This window comes from Homarus americanus, unplaced genomic scaffold (assembly GCF_018991925.1).
Source record: "Homarus americanus isolate GMGI-L3 unplaced genomic scaffold, GMGI_Hamer_2.0 scaffold25013, whole genome shotgun sequence".
Classification (NCBI taxonomy): Eukaryota; Metazoa; Arthropoda; class Malacostraca; order Decapoda; family Nephropidae; genus Homarus; species Homarus americanus.
The window spans coordinates 5,962,371-5,978,049 of NW_024722158.1; the positions used below are offsets into that span (position 1 = coordinate 5,962,371).

General features: G+C 44.3%; 1 protein-coding gene across 1 annotated transcript in view; it reads right to left on the reverse strand.

The window, feature by feature from the left end:
• Positions 1–12,079, reverse strand: part of LOC121862170 (chaoptin-like) — a gene marked incomplete at its 5' end in the record, with an annotated part of 30,543 nt that extends 18,464 nt beyond the window's left edge. Inside the window, 1 exon segment of the mRNA XM_042360246.1 lies at positions 11,833–12,079. Coding sequence (XP_042216180.1) covers positions 11,833–12,079 — 247 coding nt within the window.
• Positions 12,080–15,679: the final 3,600 nt, after the last annotated feature.

A 15,679-nucleotide genomic window follows, 5' to 3' on the forward strand; every position in this document is an offset into this window, starting at 1 on the left:
CCCCACCCTCCCCCATTATCCCCCATTCTCGCTACTCTTCCCCTCCTCCTCTTCCTCACTATTTTCTGCTTCCCTTCCTCCTCATCACCTGCCCATCCTAGCCCCCTCCCCCCTTCACCCCCAAGGTCGTAATTCTCAGGGCGGGACAGACAGGGTGCGGGACAGTGTCCAGGAGGAGGTTGTTGAATTAAGACGGATGGACCACCCGACCTGCTGGCCACACTGGACCACTGACGGACCACCCGACCTGCTGGCCACACTGGACCACTGATGGACCACCCGACCTGCTGGCCACACTGGACCACTGACGGACCACCCGACCTGCTGGCCACACTGGACCACTGATGGACCACTCAGACTATTGGACCAATCATCGAAATGAATTCCATCTCTATGTATAAAGTCACACACACACACACACACACACACACACACACACACACACACACACACACACACACAGCCCCTAAAACTGACTCTTTAAGGTAAGGAGTGGAGTGTGGGAAATCTTTTTTGGCAACTTTATACACAAGACGACTCCCGGAGGATTGTGGGAGACAGACTGTAGGAGGAAGGAGGTGCGGCACAGACTAGGAAGGAGGTGTGATATAGTCCAAGAGGGAGGTGCGGCACAGTCTAGGAAGGTGTGGCACAGTCTAGGAGGGAGGTGCGGCACAGTCTAGGAAGGAGGTGTGGCACAGTCTAGGAGGGAGGTGCGGCACGGACTAGGAAGGAGGTGAAGCACAGAGAGTCCAGGAGGGAGGTGTGGCACATACAGTGTAAGGGGGAGGTGTGATACAGACAATCCAAGGTTAAGGAGGTGTGACACAGACAGTGTAGAAGGGAGGTGTGACACAGACAGTGTAGAAGGGAGGTGTAACACAGACACTCCAGGGTTAAGGAAGGTGTGACACAGAGACTCCACGAGGCAGTAAGTGTGACGTTGGCCAGCCCAGGTATCTATAACTCCCAGGTAGACCATGACAGGTGAGCCCCGAGTAATTACGTGTACAGGTAATAATGGGTAGTGTTGTCACAGGTGTCCAGTGGCTGTCACACCACACCTGAGTGTATAGGTGAGAAATTATCTGTTGGAGGCGAGGGTCGATCTCTCTCTCTCTCTCTCTCTCTCTCTCTATTTTTATTTTTATTTGTTTTTCTTTCTATATTTTAGCATTAGAGAGAGAGAGAGAGAGAGAGAGGTACACAATCAGAGAGAAATCAGATACACCTGACAGTTTCCAAGAGGTGAAGGATGAGGGAAGGGGAGGGAAGGAGGGAGGGAAGGAGGAAAGAAGGGAGAGAGCGTACGGAGAGAGAGAGAGGGAAGAGGAGAGGGAGAAAGGTAAGGCTGGAGGGAAAGAAGGGGAGGAAGGAGAGAGGGAAGGAGAGAATGAAAGAGGGGGGAAGGGAAAAGGGAAGGAAAGAGGGAGAAATGGAGAGAAAGAAAGAAAGAAAGAAGGAAGGAGGGAAGAAAGAACAGAGATTGAGGAGGACCAGCTGGTGTGGAGGACTAACTTGTGTGGAGGACCAACTGGTCTTCAGAAGCTCAGGTGAAGGATTAAGTAACAGACCAGAGGTGGGTTATTGTGAGGGAGACCAACACACACACACACACACACACACACACACACACACACACACACACACACACAGAGGAGGTATAAAGTCATTTGTTGAGTGACTGTGAGTGTCAGCAGCCATCCACCTGCAGCCTGACACAACAAACACACACACAGACTTAAAGCAGATGTGTTCTCCTCCACCCTCCTGCTTTCTGCTGGTATTTGTGTTTGTAGGAGGAGGGAGGAGGAGGAAGGTAGTGTGTACATACATCTCTACTCTCACCATAACCTAATAATAATAATAATAATAATAATAATAATAATAATAATAATAATAATAATAATAATAATAATAATAATAATAATAATAATAATAATAATAATAATAATAATAATAATAATAATAATAATAATAATAATAATAATAATAATAATAACAATAACAGCTAAAGGCTAGAAGTAAAAAATAAGCAGAGTTCACACAAACTATAAGGCGACTCAGCCACTCTCAGTATGCGCGAGGTAGTGAAACGTGGGTGACAATGTCCGTAGACCTTTTCATCAGCCCTGGTGATCGAAAAGTCACTGTGCACCGGCGAAAATCGCTCATAAAATTAGGCTAGGTTTGGTTAAGTTAATTTAGCTTTAGGTTAGCGTTACGTCAGGTTAGGGTTAGGTCAGGTTAGGGTTAGGTTTAGGTTAGGGTTAGGTCAGGTTAGGGTTAGGTCAGGGTTAGGTTAGGGTTAGGTCAGGTTAGGGTTAGGTTAGGATTAAGACAGATGAGATTAAGTTAGGTTACGTTATGTTAAGTAAATAAAATGGAAAATACTCATGACGATCGGACTTGCCACCACACCCACTGCCTCCTCCCAAGACACGTTCTGTAAACAAACAATCCTTAATATTCGTCCTTGTTCTCTGATTCTCCTGCAGAAGGTGTTAATAGCCGGGTCGTCTCTCCTAAAATAATGTCTCCCGAAATGTTAAGTCTTATTCCCCCGTACACTAGAGACGTTCTTAAGACAGTTGACGAGTTAATAAGTCTTATAGTTTAAGGGAAATTAAGTCTTATTTATCCCATAAACTAGAGACTTCTTCGGGCAAAATCCAGGAGAAAAAAGTCTATCTGGCGATAGTGTGTGTATGTGTGTGTGTGTGTTGTGTGTGTGTGTGTGTGTGTGTGTGTCCACGCAAACGTGCCTGTAAGAATGCCTGTTTGTATTTACCCTGAAATGAAAAAACTTCACTAACTATTGTGGCAAGAAAAATGGGAATTCCACACACAGACACAAATATCTCTCTCTTTGTCTCTTTGTCTCTCATTCAGTCACACACACACACACACACACACACACACACACACACACACACAAAACTCAAATAACAGCAAACACACTTAAACAACATGAAAAAACAGTCAAACAAGAACAACAAAAACTCATTAGAAAAACAAACACACTCGAACAAGGACAACAGTCAAAAGAAAGTTAGAATGACCGTAGACTTTTGCTATTTAAGTTAACGTATACGTGTGTGTGTGTGTGTGTGTGTGTGTGTAGAGGCAATATCAGGGAGAACAGGTTTAGTTTACAGTATATATGTAGTATTTGCACTGACCCCCCACACAGGGATGTCAGATATACGGAGACCCCTTTGATGATAATCCCTGACCCACGACACTGTGAGTTTATGTTCCGGTAAACAGTAAAGATAATCACGTCACATTAAGCTTCTCTAGTAATAATGGTTGGAAGGTGAGTAATAATTTGAGTATTTTTTCAGTAATTAGGTGATGGTAATTCCAGGTGTTTTGGGTAATTAGGATCAGGTGATGGGGAAAGTTAATTATTCTTAAGGGTTAGAAAGTAGGTGATATATTCAGGTATTTTGAAATGAAAGTAATTAAGGAGAGAAGGTAAGGGTAAACTCAGGTATTCTCCAGGTGGTGTACGTTATCAGTGGCCGTCGTTGGCTTCATAATATCCACCCATCTAAATACAGTGAGTCGAGGGCTAGCAGGAATTCCGGCCTTCATGGAGCGCGCCTCAAAGCCCCGGGCTTATCATACTCGGTGAACCAGGCGGGCATTCTATTTCAAGAGAAAACATAAACCCGTGAACGAGCGAGACGCCTCCTTCACTGTGTATTTACCAAATAGACTCAAAGGCAACGATACCGCGCGGGGTTTGCCTTGGCGTGGAATGCGGCCCCGCCTCTGTTGCTTCAGGTAGGTCCCGCCGCCGCTGCTTCATGGGGTTTCATTCGGCTTCGAAGATTTCCCCGAGTTTCGCTTCTGTTGTTTTAGATGAAAGGTTCATTGTTTCACTCGAAGATTTTTTTTGTCCCTTGGAGGCAAAGTCTCTATTGATTCAGCTCGGTGGTTCATTGCTCCACTACACCTCCAGGACACTGCCGGGTAATACGGTGCTCGAGGCAGGTGAGTCAGAGTTTCACTAGGTTTCGAAGATTTCTGAGTCTTGCGTTTGTTGTCTTTAGCTCAGCCGGTCCTTGTTTCAGCTCTCGGGCAAACATCTATTGATTTAAGTTAACTTTTCGTTGCATTACTGCCACTGTAAGACACTACCGGACCTGTTGTTTACATCCTGGGAGAGGTTCATGCTTCCGCTGGGTCTCCAAGCTTCCCAACTCCCAGCGTCTGTTGTGTTAATTTACAGGTTCTTTGTCTCGCTGTGTTTGACGCCGAGTTCATTTTCTTTAACTCAACAACCGCTCGTTACTTTACTTTACTTTACTCCAAGACAATACACAGTCCTCGCTGATTTCAGGAGCAGTTGGTTCACAGTCTTACAACCCTTCTAACTTTTTTTTTCCAGAGTCTCGCTTCTGTTATTCTGGCTCACTGGCTCACCCGAGGTATCATGGAGAGAAGGTTTAATAGTTTCAACTCAATTGTTTCTTGTCCTTTACCAATAAAATTAATATTACTCAAATTAGTGATTCATTCAATTTATGTTACTTAAATTAATGATTCAGTATCTTATATTCTGAGTCCTTCTTCGATACAGCGCTTCACTGCTTCACTAGATCACCAACACACAAACTCCTGTGATTACCTTTGACCACATAAGAAACATAATCGAACCCCAAATATAACTCAATATACCATAACTTTTCATCACAATATAAAAATAAAAAGTAGATTAATATCATTGAATCATTAACTCTTTAAATAATAAAAAAATAGAGGAAACTGAATTAAAAGTCCAACAATTCATTTGATAAGGTAAATATATGAGGGTATAGTGACGTCACACCTTTTTGATATGATGGGAATATTTCAAATTAAATTTCAATAATAAAGGCAATGTAAACAAAGCTTGTAAACAGTAGGGCGTGTAAACAAAGCTTTTGTAAACAGTAGGACGCGTAAATACAATCTTTTACAGCGACAAATATGTAATTAATTTGAAATGTATAACAAATAAATTAAGAAGCAACAGTTGGGAGTAGTGACACCATCAATAACCACAATGACAATAACAACAAAAGCAAAAACAAGTACAACAACGACAAACAACAAAAGCAAAAACAAATACGACAAAAATAAGAACAACAAAAAACAACCACCAAAAACAACAACAAAAACAAACACCATAACACCACACCACAACAACAACAACAACAACAACAACCACCACCACAACAACAACAACAACCACCACCACCACCACCACAACAACAACCACCACCACCACCACCACAACAATGCATCTCTTTACAATAAACATTCGACAGAAGAGACAATATGATTCTCTAAACCGAAAAACGAGATAGACTGAAGTAAGAGATGTGTGCAACATGGCCGCTATATCCTGCAACATGGCCGCTATATCCTGCAACATGGGCACTATATCCTGCAACATGGGCACTATATCCTGAAACATAGCTGATATCCTGTAATACATCTGATACTGTGCAACATATCTGATACACCTTGCAAAATCACTTATACTTTGCAATAGACCAACAACACTACCATGCAATATGACTGCTATATCCTGCAACACGGACAATAACTTACACAATATATACTAATTAATATCTTGCAACACGCCTTCTAATACCTTGCAACATGATTGATACCCTCCAACAACGCTAATAACTTGCAATATGGCTGCTAATATCCTGCAACATAAACTGATTCTACCTTGCAACATCCCATAGTAATACCTTGCAATATAAACTGATAATACCCTGCAACATCCCTACTAATACGCTGCAATATGAGTGATACTAGCCTTGCATCATGGAGCAAATAAGAAGCGTTTTCCCAATATAGAATTTCAATAGGTAAAACTCGCTTATTTATTATGACCGCCACACCACCCTGCTCCGAATAATGGATGGTGGGGAATCAATGCTCTGTATATTGGGTGTTGTGGGTGTAGGTGGGTGTAGGTGGGTTTAGGTGGGTGTTTGGGGGTGTAGGTGGATGTAGGTGGGCGCAAGTGTGTGTGTGTGTGTGTGTGTGTGTGTGTGTGTGTGTGTGTGTGTGTTTATGGCGTGTAACACTCTCACACGGCTCTCACTTGTCCCACATACCCCTTCCCTCCCTACCTCCCTCCCTCCCTCCCTTCCTCCCTCCAAAACATATACCTGAAACATAAACACTCCCTCCCTCATTGCCTCCCTCCCACTAACTCCCTCACACTCCCTTTTCTCACTTAACCTCCCTTCCTACTTCATCCTCACCTTTTTTATTCACTACCTCATTTCCCCTTCACACCCTTCCTCCCTCCTACCATCCCTTCCCTCCTACCCTTCCTTTTCCCCCCTTCCCCCACCCCTCCCCCCCTCCTCCTTTCCCCTCCCACCCACCACCCTGGCCAACATGTACAGGAAACGTAGCCTCTCTCATTAATTATTCAAGAAAGCCCCTTTTCCGGAGTCACCTGCCCGAACCAAAACACTCGCTCACTTCCATAGCGCTTCGCTCACTTACTTCCTCCTCTCTCTCTTTCTCTCTCTCTCTCTATCTTTCTCGGTCTCTCTTACTATTTCTCTACTTTTCTACATTAGATAAAATCAGATTCTTTCTCTTTAGGTCATTTGAATTATTTGAACTTTCTATTAGAGGGAAGTTAGAGATAAAGGAAAGAAAGTAATCGGTAGTTTTTGAGGATTTTCTGTGGTTATGAGAAAATATTTTGCAGGTCTTGGTAACACTTGGCGGCCACAAAGCTGAAGTGAATAGCTTAAGGGGGTTAGTATGACGTTAGCTGCCAGGTCCAGCCCCCCTCCCTCCTCCAGGTCCAGCCCCCTTCCTCCTCCAGGTCCAGTCCCCCTCCCTCCTCCAGGTCTAGTCCCTCTCCCTCCTCCAGGTCCAGTCCCCCTTCCCTGCCTCCAGGTTCAGCCCTCCTCCTCCAGGTCCAGTCCCTCCTCCTCCGGGTCCAGTCCCCCTCCCTCCTCCTCCAGGTCCAGCCTCCCTTCCAGGTCCAGTCCCTCTCCCTCCTCCAGGTCCAGTCCCCTCCCTCCTCCAGGTCCAGCACCCCCTCCCTCCTCCAGGTCCAGCCCCCTCCTCCCTCCAGTCCTGCCCCTCCTCCTCCAGGTCCAGCCCTCCCTCCTCCAGGTCCAGCCCCCCCCCTCCTCCTCCAGGTCCAGCCCTCCTCCAGTAGGCCCCTCCTCCTCCAGGTCCTGCCCCCTCCAGGTCCGGCTCTCAGGTCCACCAGACTCAGGTTTCACGCAAGTTTTGACGCCGTTATGTAACTTTTCCTCTCATATAACCTGGAGGTAACTCCATCATTGACACTCATGTAACTCATCTGACACTCAACTCCATCTGGGACACTCATGTAATGTAACTCATCTGACACTCATGTAACTCATCTGACACTCATGTAACTCATCTGACACTCATGTAACTCATCTGACACTCATGTAACTCATCTGACACTCATGTAACTCATCTGACAGTCATGTAACTCAACTGACACTCATGTAACTCATCTGACACTCATGTAACTCATCTGACACTCATGTAACTCATCTGACACTCATGTAACTCATCTGACACTCAGGTAATGCAACTGACACCCATGTAACTCAATAATAAACACATGAAAATAAAGACGAATAATTAAGGGAATAATAAACGATAAAAGAGAGGAATGAATGAAAATGAATAACTGTATAAATAAATAAATAAATAAATACGTAAATGAGGGAATGAAAGAAAATAGAAAATAATAGAAATAAGGCCAAATAAATGCTAAATAAAGTAATGAACGGCAACGCATAATAAAAATACCGACACCCAAGGAATATTGATGAAAAATACACAAATTACTGACAGGTACTAATTACTGTACTGTAAGTAAACAAAAAAGACAAACAACAAGAGTGATATATGCCCAGTCAGTAGGTCACCTGTTTGTGTCGGGGGGGGATTCTGACCTTCTTTGACCTATGACCTGACCTAACTTAATCTAGCCTGACCTACCTTAAACTTACTTGAATTGACGTGCACCTTAACCTAACCTAACCTTATCTAACCTAACCTAACTTTGACCAGGATACCTTTACTACAAAGGTCAAAGTTCAAGGTCATAGCTTGAAGTATGAAAGAATAAACCTTGGCTGTTATTTGATTTATCGTATGCTGACTAAATGCCTGTGTGTGTGTGTGTGTGTGTGTGTGTGTGTGTGTGTGTGTGTGTGTGTGTGTGTGTGTGTTTATTTATCGCCTTACACTCGGTTAATATGTCAAGTTTCAAAAATATCGCTCCATTCATTTCTAAGTTATTTTGGCTACTGGCACTTGGCACAATGAGGCACTGTCTGGCACATCCTCTCTCTCTCTCTCTGTCTCTCTCTCTCTTCTCTCTCTCCTCTCTTTTCCAACCCTCCCACATCCTCCCTCTTCAACCACGCTCTTTCTCTCCCTTCCTTCCTTCCCTCCCCTCCCTTAATTAATCTCCCCTTCCTATTACCTCCCCTAACCACACTTCTTTTCCTCCCTCTCCACAACTACTCTCTCTCCTTCCTCCTCCAAACATTACACCCCTCCTTTCTCCTCCCCCCCACGCCTCCCCCCAACAAGCCAGTGCAATAAATTATTAAGTTAACGAGCAGATATTCATCATACTTGTGCCTCGTGTAAAACTGGGTTAATTACTGGTTGAGTTATCGCTATGAATCACCTTAACCCAACACGGTTCTAAGCGACTCTAACATACTCGTTACGTCTCTATCTCTCTCTGTCTCTCTGTCTGTCACTGTCTGGTTGTCTGTCTGTCACTGTCTGTCAATCTCTCTCTCTCTCTCTCTCTCAGTTAAAGTGGTGTCCTATTAACAGGTTAAAGTGGACAAGAGAGTTAATGCAATGTTGTTCTAGTGACCTAAACAGCTAAGACCATCATTCATACATACATACTTAGCATGATATTGTCAACACACACACACACACACACACACACACACACACACATAAATAGAATTCCCAGAAATTGTTTTTGTAGACAAATATCGTAACCTGGAAACTGATACACATTATATATGGTTTATGTTATGACTGAGTGGTGTGTTATTGGGTATTTGTGATCGATAATACGACCTGGAATTCTGATCAATGTTAATGAGGGTAATTTATTATTTATTTTTGCAGTACGACTTAAAAATTTTATCGTGTCACGTCGTATGAAAGTGAACAAAATAAGGTGGTAGTAATGGGTAAAAGGAATGGGTACTGGATAATTCCCCTTCCTTCCTTCCCATCATTGCTCCCCTTCCTTTTCCTTCCCTTCCCTTCCCTCTTCCACCCTCCCTTCTTTCTCTATTCCACCTTCCCTTCCCTCTTCCACCCCCTCCCCCATCTCTTTGAAACTATCGGGAGGAAATATTTAAACTCTGTCAAGGTAAATCAACAATAACAAAAACAACAACAACAACAACAACAACAACAACAACAACAACAACTACACTGGGTTATCCTTCCCCACCTTTCCTCCTCCCCTCCTTTTACTCCCCACTTTCTCTCCTCCCCCTCCCCACCTGCTCCCCCTCTCTCCCCACCACTCACTCCCCACTCCCTATTCATCTCCCCCACCCCCACCCCTGTACTTTTTCCCCTTCTCTGCCCCTCTCCCTTCTTACTCCACCCCCCTACTCCCTCCCACCCCTTACTCCCCCCACACGTGTAAATAAACCAGCCAGAGTAATAGTGATTATTTACACTTTATTTACAACCTTTAAAACGATATTTTTTTTACTTACACAACTGAACCTTACGCTGTTACCGGGAATATTCCAGACCGGTAGAGGGAATATTTCAGACCGGGAATATTCCAGACTGGCACAGATAATATTCCAGAGCAGTAGAGGGACTATTCCAGACCGGTACAGGGAATATTCAAAGCCGGTACAGGGAATATTCCAGATCGGTACAGGGAATGTTCCAGACCGGGAATATTCCAAAAAAATACGGTATCTAGGAATATTAAAAAAAAACGGGGACATAGAAAGTAAAAAATGCTTTAAGTGGAACTATTCCAAGACTGGAATCAGGAACCAGTCTCACCCAGGCACCAATAATTCCAACCTGTAGAATTATGCAGATCTGCCGTCACACCTGAGTCGAGGCGCGCTAATGAACGCCAGTATTCACCCTTTATCGCCACCGCTGACGAAGATGACTTAATGATGACACGACCTGCTTGATAATCCACCTGATAATTCATGATGATTTGCGGCGTATGATTGTTTTCTTACTTGTTAATTAATGATTACTGGTGATAATTGGTGACGTATGGTTGTTATTCTTCTTGATAATTTATGATAATTGGTGGCGTACGATTATTATCTTACTTGATAATTTACGATAACTGGCGATAATTGGTATCTTACTGTTTGATAATTTATGATCATTGGCGATAAATGACGGAATACGAGTGTCTTCGCACATGATAATTATTGAAAATGGGAGGAATATTGTTAATAATAATAAAAGAACTTGACCCTCGAAAATTTTAATAATCTATGATAATTGATGGTAGAGAGTGTATCTAAACTTAATAATCTATGATAATTGGTGATAATTATTGATATGGTTGAACAAGGAACAACACCACAATGGATATTCTTTTGATAATTTATAATGCTTCGTCTTGCGACCTAACAATAGTCTACTTGATAATTCATGATAACTGGTGATAATTCGTTGAGCGATTCACCTAGAAACTTGCTCGATAGAATATTTGATGGGAATAAGAGTGCTCGAGACCTGATAATTTATAGCAAAAGATGATGAATTACCTTGAGAAGAAGTGCTCACAAGACTACTTGATAATTCATGATAATTCGTAATATTTCAATGAGGATGTTCCTGAGTTAGACTAATATCACTGTGCTTGATAATTCATCCAAATTTTTAATAATTTTTAATAATTTACGTTGATATTAATAAGCATGTGCGCTGTAGTGAACGAAAATAATTCCACTTGATAATTTATGATAACTGGTAATTATTCGTGACAGGATTCAGCCCAAAATTCCTCGGAACTCAATAATTTATGATAATTTATAGTCAGAGTCAGCGAAGAGTCGTCTGATAGCTTGTTAATGCCATCCACCTGAATAATTCTAGATAACTCACATTGGAATTCAGTGGGAAAATGTGTGACTGACTATTAATCCCAATTACACGATAATTTATGATAATCTGAGGATTTACCCAGAGGCATCACAGTAGAGAGTGCGATAATCTCTCTCAACATTACAGAAGATAATAATTCCTAATAATTCACTCAGCTTAAATATACTGGAAGATGCAACAGCCTCACTCATAGCGTTAATCCATGATAATTGATGATAATTGACGTCGAGATTCAATGTTAACTTGGTGCAAGAAGGTATCAATTATACTCATTTTGATAATTAGTGATAATTAGAGATATTCAACACCAACATGACAGAAGAGGCTCACAGAGATTATATTCTATTTCACTAAGTTTGATAATCCGTGATAATTGGTGCTAATCTGTGATAATTTTTCGCTCCGGTGAATTGCTTTAATCACTCACTTCCACGCCCTCTGTGCTCTCCTTCCCCCTCTCCCTCCTCTCCCCATCTTCCTCCTTCCTCCCCTCTCCTTTCTCCCCTCCTCCTCCTTCTCCCTCGTCTCCTCCTCCCCCCTTCTCATCCTCTCCCTCCTTTCTTCCTCAATTCTAGATAAGTGACATATGCTGAATACAGTGAGAGAGAGAGAGAGAGAGAGAGAGAGAGAGAGAGAGAGAGAGAGAGAGACACTCACCAGGTATCCGGGCGAAGGGTACACCCACACAGGTCATCTCCGTGATGTGGTCCAGCGCTGTAGGTGACATGGTTAGGTCAGGTATCGTGCCGTCACTGGCGTACCGACACGTACACATGAGGTTAAACGTACACGGCGCCACTTCTCTGTACGAGCCGGAACATGCACACACCCACACGCACGCCCAAACCCACGCCCATATCCACGCCCGTAGGCAAGGGTCGGAGGCACGTTGACTGCACGCCATCTGTGGGTGGAAAAAAGGATATATGTTAAATGTCGAAATTATTATTATTATTATTATTATTATTATTATTATTATTATTATTATTATTATTATTATTATTATTATTATTATTATTATTATTATTATTATTATTATTATTATTATCATTATTTATTACCACTATTACTACTACTACTACTGCTACTACTACTACTACTACTACTACTACTACTTTTTTTTTTTTTTTAAACGTGGCCTCCAGCCTCCCCCAATAGCCACACCTTCGCCACCATTTATTTACCTTAATATTAAATATCCTAATACATAAGCAACTATCCTATCTGTGTTAAATTAGTTGAGCCGCAGATCGATGCGGCATTCGGTGACTGTAGCCTCATAGTCGATATCTGCAGCAGTTGACGGAGTAGGGGCAGAAGCTCTCGTTCCCCTGAGGCAGAGCAAAGCCGACCGAAGGAGAGAGAAGGACAGTCGACATCTCATCCAGGCTGTGACATAACTTCTGGGCTGCTGCTTCTGTTCGGAGATCAGCTCCGCGAGTCTGGCGTAGAAACATCTTGCGCTTGGGCCCATCCCACCAGAGGTTGTGAACACTAGCGGAGTGAAGCTGCCTTGATCGACATTTTGAATTCTCTCCCCATATGCCCTTCTCTTGTCGTTCTCGTTCCTCCTATGTGCAGCATCGAGAGCTAGGTTACGGTGACAAACGGCCCCGCGTCCAGAATCCTCGAGCACTGACGTCCACACGGGCTTCGTTAGATGTGTTTGAAGTCCTGTGTTGGAGGATCTCGCCATCCAGTGGAAGGAGGGTCGGTTCTACCATGACGTCCCGGCAGGTTTCCTTCAACATATTTGCTGTGAGATCCCTTACCTCGTCATGCCTCATGCATATGAAGCCCCCCTTCTTGCAAACCATGGCGTGATCGCCATCATAGGAATAGCCACACACGCATTGGGAGGGCAAACCATCTACTGGCCAACCGTACCTTAGAGCAATGGCATCTGTAAATTCTTGTTTGTTAAGGCTGAAACCATTTGCCCTTATCGGTAACGTAGTTAACCAGTTCGAGGCGCCCACCTCCTGCGCTATAGCTACTTTTTTTGTCAAATTTTCTGGAACCTGCAGCAATAGTTGCTGCAACATGTCATTTTGGCAGTGCTGCCGATCTGTTGTAATGGATCTACGGATCTTATTAACTTCGCTGGTGTCCACTTCCCCTGTTGCATTCTGGGCTATTATGTGGTCAGTGAGGGCTGCCGTGAGCTTAAGTGAATTTTGATGTTCAGAGTCAGCAATCTCCTCTGGATTAGTTAGTCCCATCCCTCCCAGTCTTGGTGGAAGTGCAAGAAGTGTTCTTTCTACTGGGGTTAAGTCGTGGTGTTTCACTAGTTTGGGAATGAACTTGACACTGATTGCTTCTTCCAAAGGGTGGAGGAGGGGTCGGATCTCAGGGATGGTACGCATCAGGTAGTTCCAACGATGCTTGACTCCATGTGTGAATGCTGCAAAGGCCGCATGTGGCTCTGTGTTAGCAATCTCCGATAGAGCATGGATTTCGCTAACCCACTCGTTCACCTTTCCCCCTACGTACTGGGTCTTGAAGTCCGTAGTGCCAATTACTGCGCCTAGATGTCTTTGGCCGTCCTTAGTTATTTTGACCTCACTTTCGCCGAAAACCTCCACAGCCCGATCATAATGATCTGGCTTCACGATGAGGAAGGATTTGCTGGCGTTTGGGTGGTACCCTATTTGTGGACCTCGCGATGTTACCAGGTCCCACCACTTTTTGATGTCCTCCACTTTTCCTGCTCCTGTGAGGTCATCAGCATATGCCACTTGTTTGACCCCAGTTGTTTCATACTTTATTTCTTGTTGGAGCACTGATAGGCCTATTGCATACATTGCCATTGCAACGGGGTCTCCCTGTGTTGTTCCCTCGGTCGACTGTAGGATGGTATCACCTCGTAGAGCCTTGTTGTTTACTACGTAGAGGTCTGAAGGATTCCTATACGAATTTTCAACATACATCGCAAAGCTAGGACACTTGATCTTGATGTTGTGCAGTGCCGCCTTGCGGTTAAGTATGTTGAATGCGTTTGAAGCATCCACCAGGAGAACGGCCTCACAATCACGCTGCTCAAATATCAATCTCATGGCGTGAATGGCCGCCTCCCCACCAGCCTGGTGGCCAGCACACACTTGTAGGTTCCCTGCTGCTGCCCTGACATCATCCTTTACCACCTCCATTATACACTTTCCGATGATCCGCCTCAGCACTTCCCCCACCCCTATAGGTCTACATCCTGGTTTCTTTTCCAGAGGAATAAGGCGGCAGGCCGTCAGAGCCTGGAGGTGATGGCAGCAAGAGGATGCAAGCTTTCTTGCAAGGGTGGCAATGGCAGTGCAGAGATCGCTTGCTACAGGGCCAAACTTGTTTGTGCTGAGGATGACTCTCCAACCGTTTGCATCCAGACCTGAAGGGCCGGCTCCGCCTCGAGTCTTCAGTGCCTTTTTCCACACCATCCCTCCTGTTATTTTCTCGAACAGGACAGCGTTTGGTGGGATATAAGCACCCTGGAGCCTGATGCCTTCATCTTCGCTTGCAGGGGGATGTTTCTCTTTCAATAGTTTTAATGTCGCTCTGTTTATTGGCATCACTCCACCGGAGGATTCATGTGTGAGAGATCTTACCGCGAGAGACACTTTTCCCACACGCATTTTGTTTCCAAATTGTCTTGCCACGTCATCGGTGTTTTGCTTTCCGTCACCCATAGATTTTAGTCTCTCCTGCAGTGTTCTTGCTTCACATAGGAGATCATCAAGGGCCCCAGTCTGCCACATTGTCAACCTTCTCTTCATTGCTGCCACATTTTCTTTGTGCTTAGCCTTTGTGTGTGTCCTCTGACAAAATAGATGTGGTATTATTGCCAGTATTTGAAGAGCTAGGGGGGCGAGGAAGCGGTCCTGAGTGTAATCAGTCATGAAGTGAGTCATCTCCCGAATCATTTCTTTGGTGGCCGCACACTTGGGTGGTTCAAATAAGTTAGCGGGCGACCACTTGACAATTTCTGAGTAGGTTTCTTTGACCCATACGCCTGCATTTTCCATCGACATGCCATTCCACTGAGGCGGCTGTCTCTCATTCTCCTCGTGGACACCTGCTACTGAGGGAGCAGCATTTATTAGTACTACATTATCGGGTTGAGTAGACTCACTGCTATCATTTCGGATATCATCGGGTAGTTGGGTCCCGGCGATATCCACTGTGGCCGCCTGTGTCGGCTCCCTGCGACGTGGGTTCCGACACTGGTCTAGCTTCCTGCAATTCACACATGGTCGGTTATTTCTCGCACAAACACAATTTGTGCAGTTTTGGTTCGGGCTAGCACAGACGCAGCAAGGAATGTTACCAGGCATAGTGACCAGCACCTTGGGCGACGGTAACGTCCGCCTCCGGACATCTGATTTAGTCCCAGGCACAAGATTATACTGGTTCTTATGAGGGAAGGGCGGAGAGGTGACAGGCTGGACTGGTGTGTCCAGGTAGTAGGGGCATACGTGCGCGCGTGGGTGTGTAGGCTACCCCCCCTAATAGCGACCAT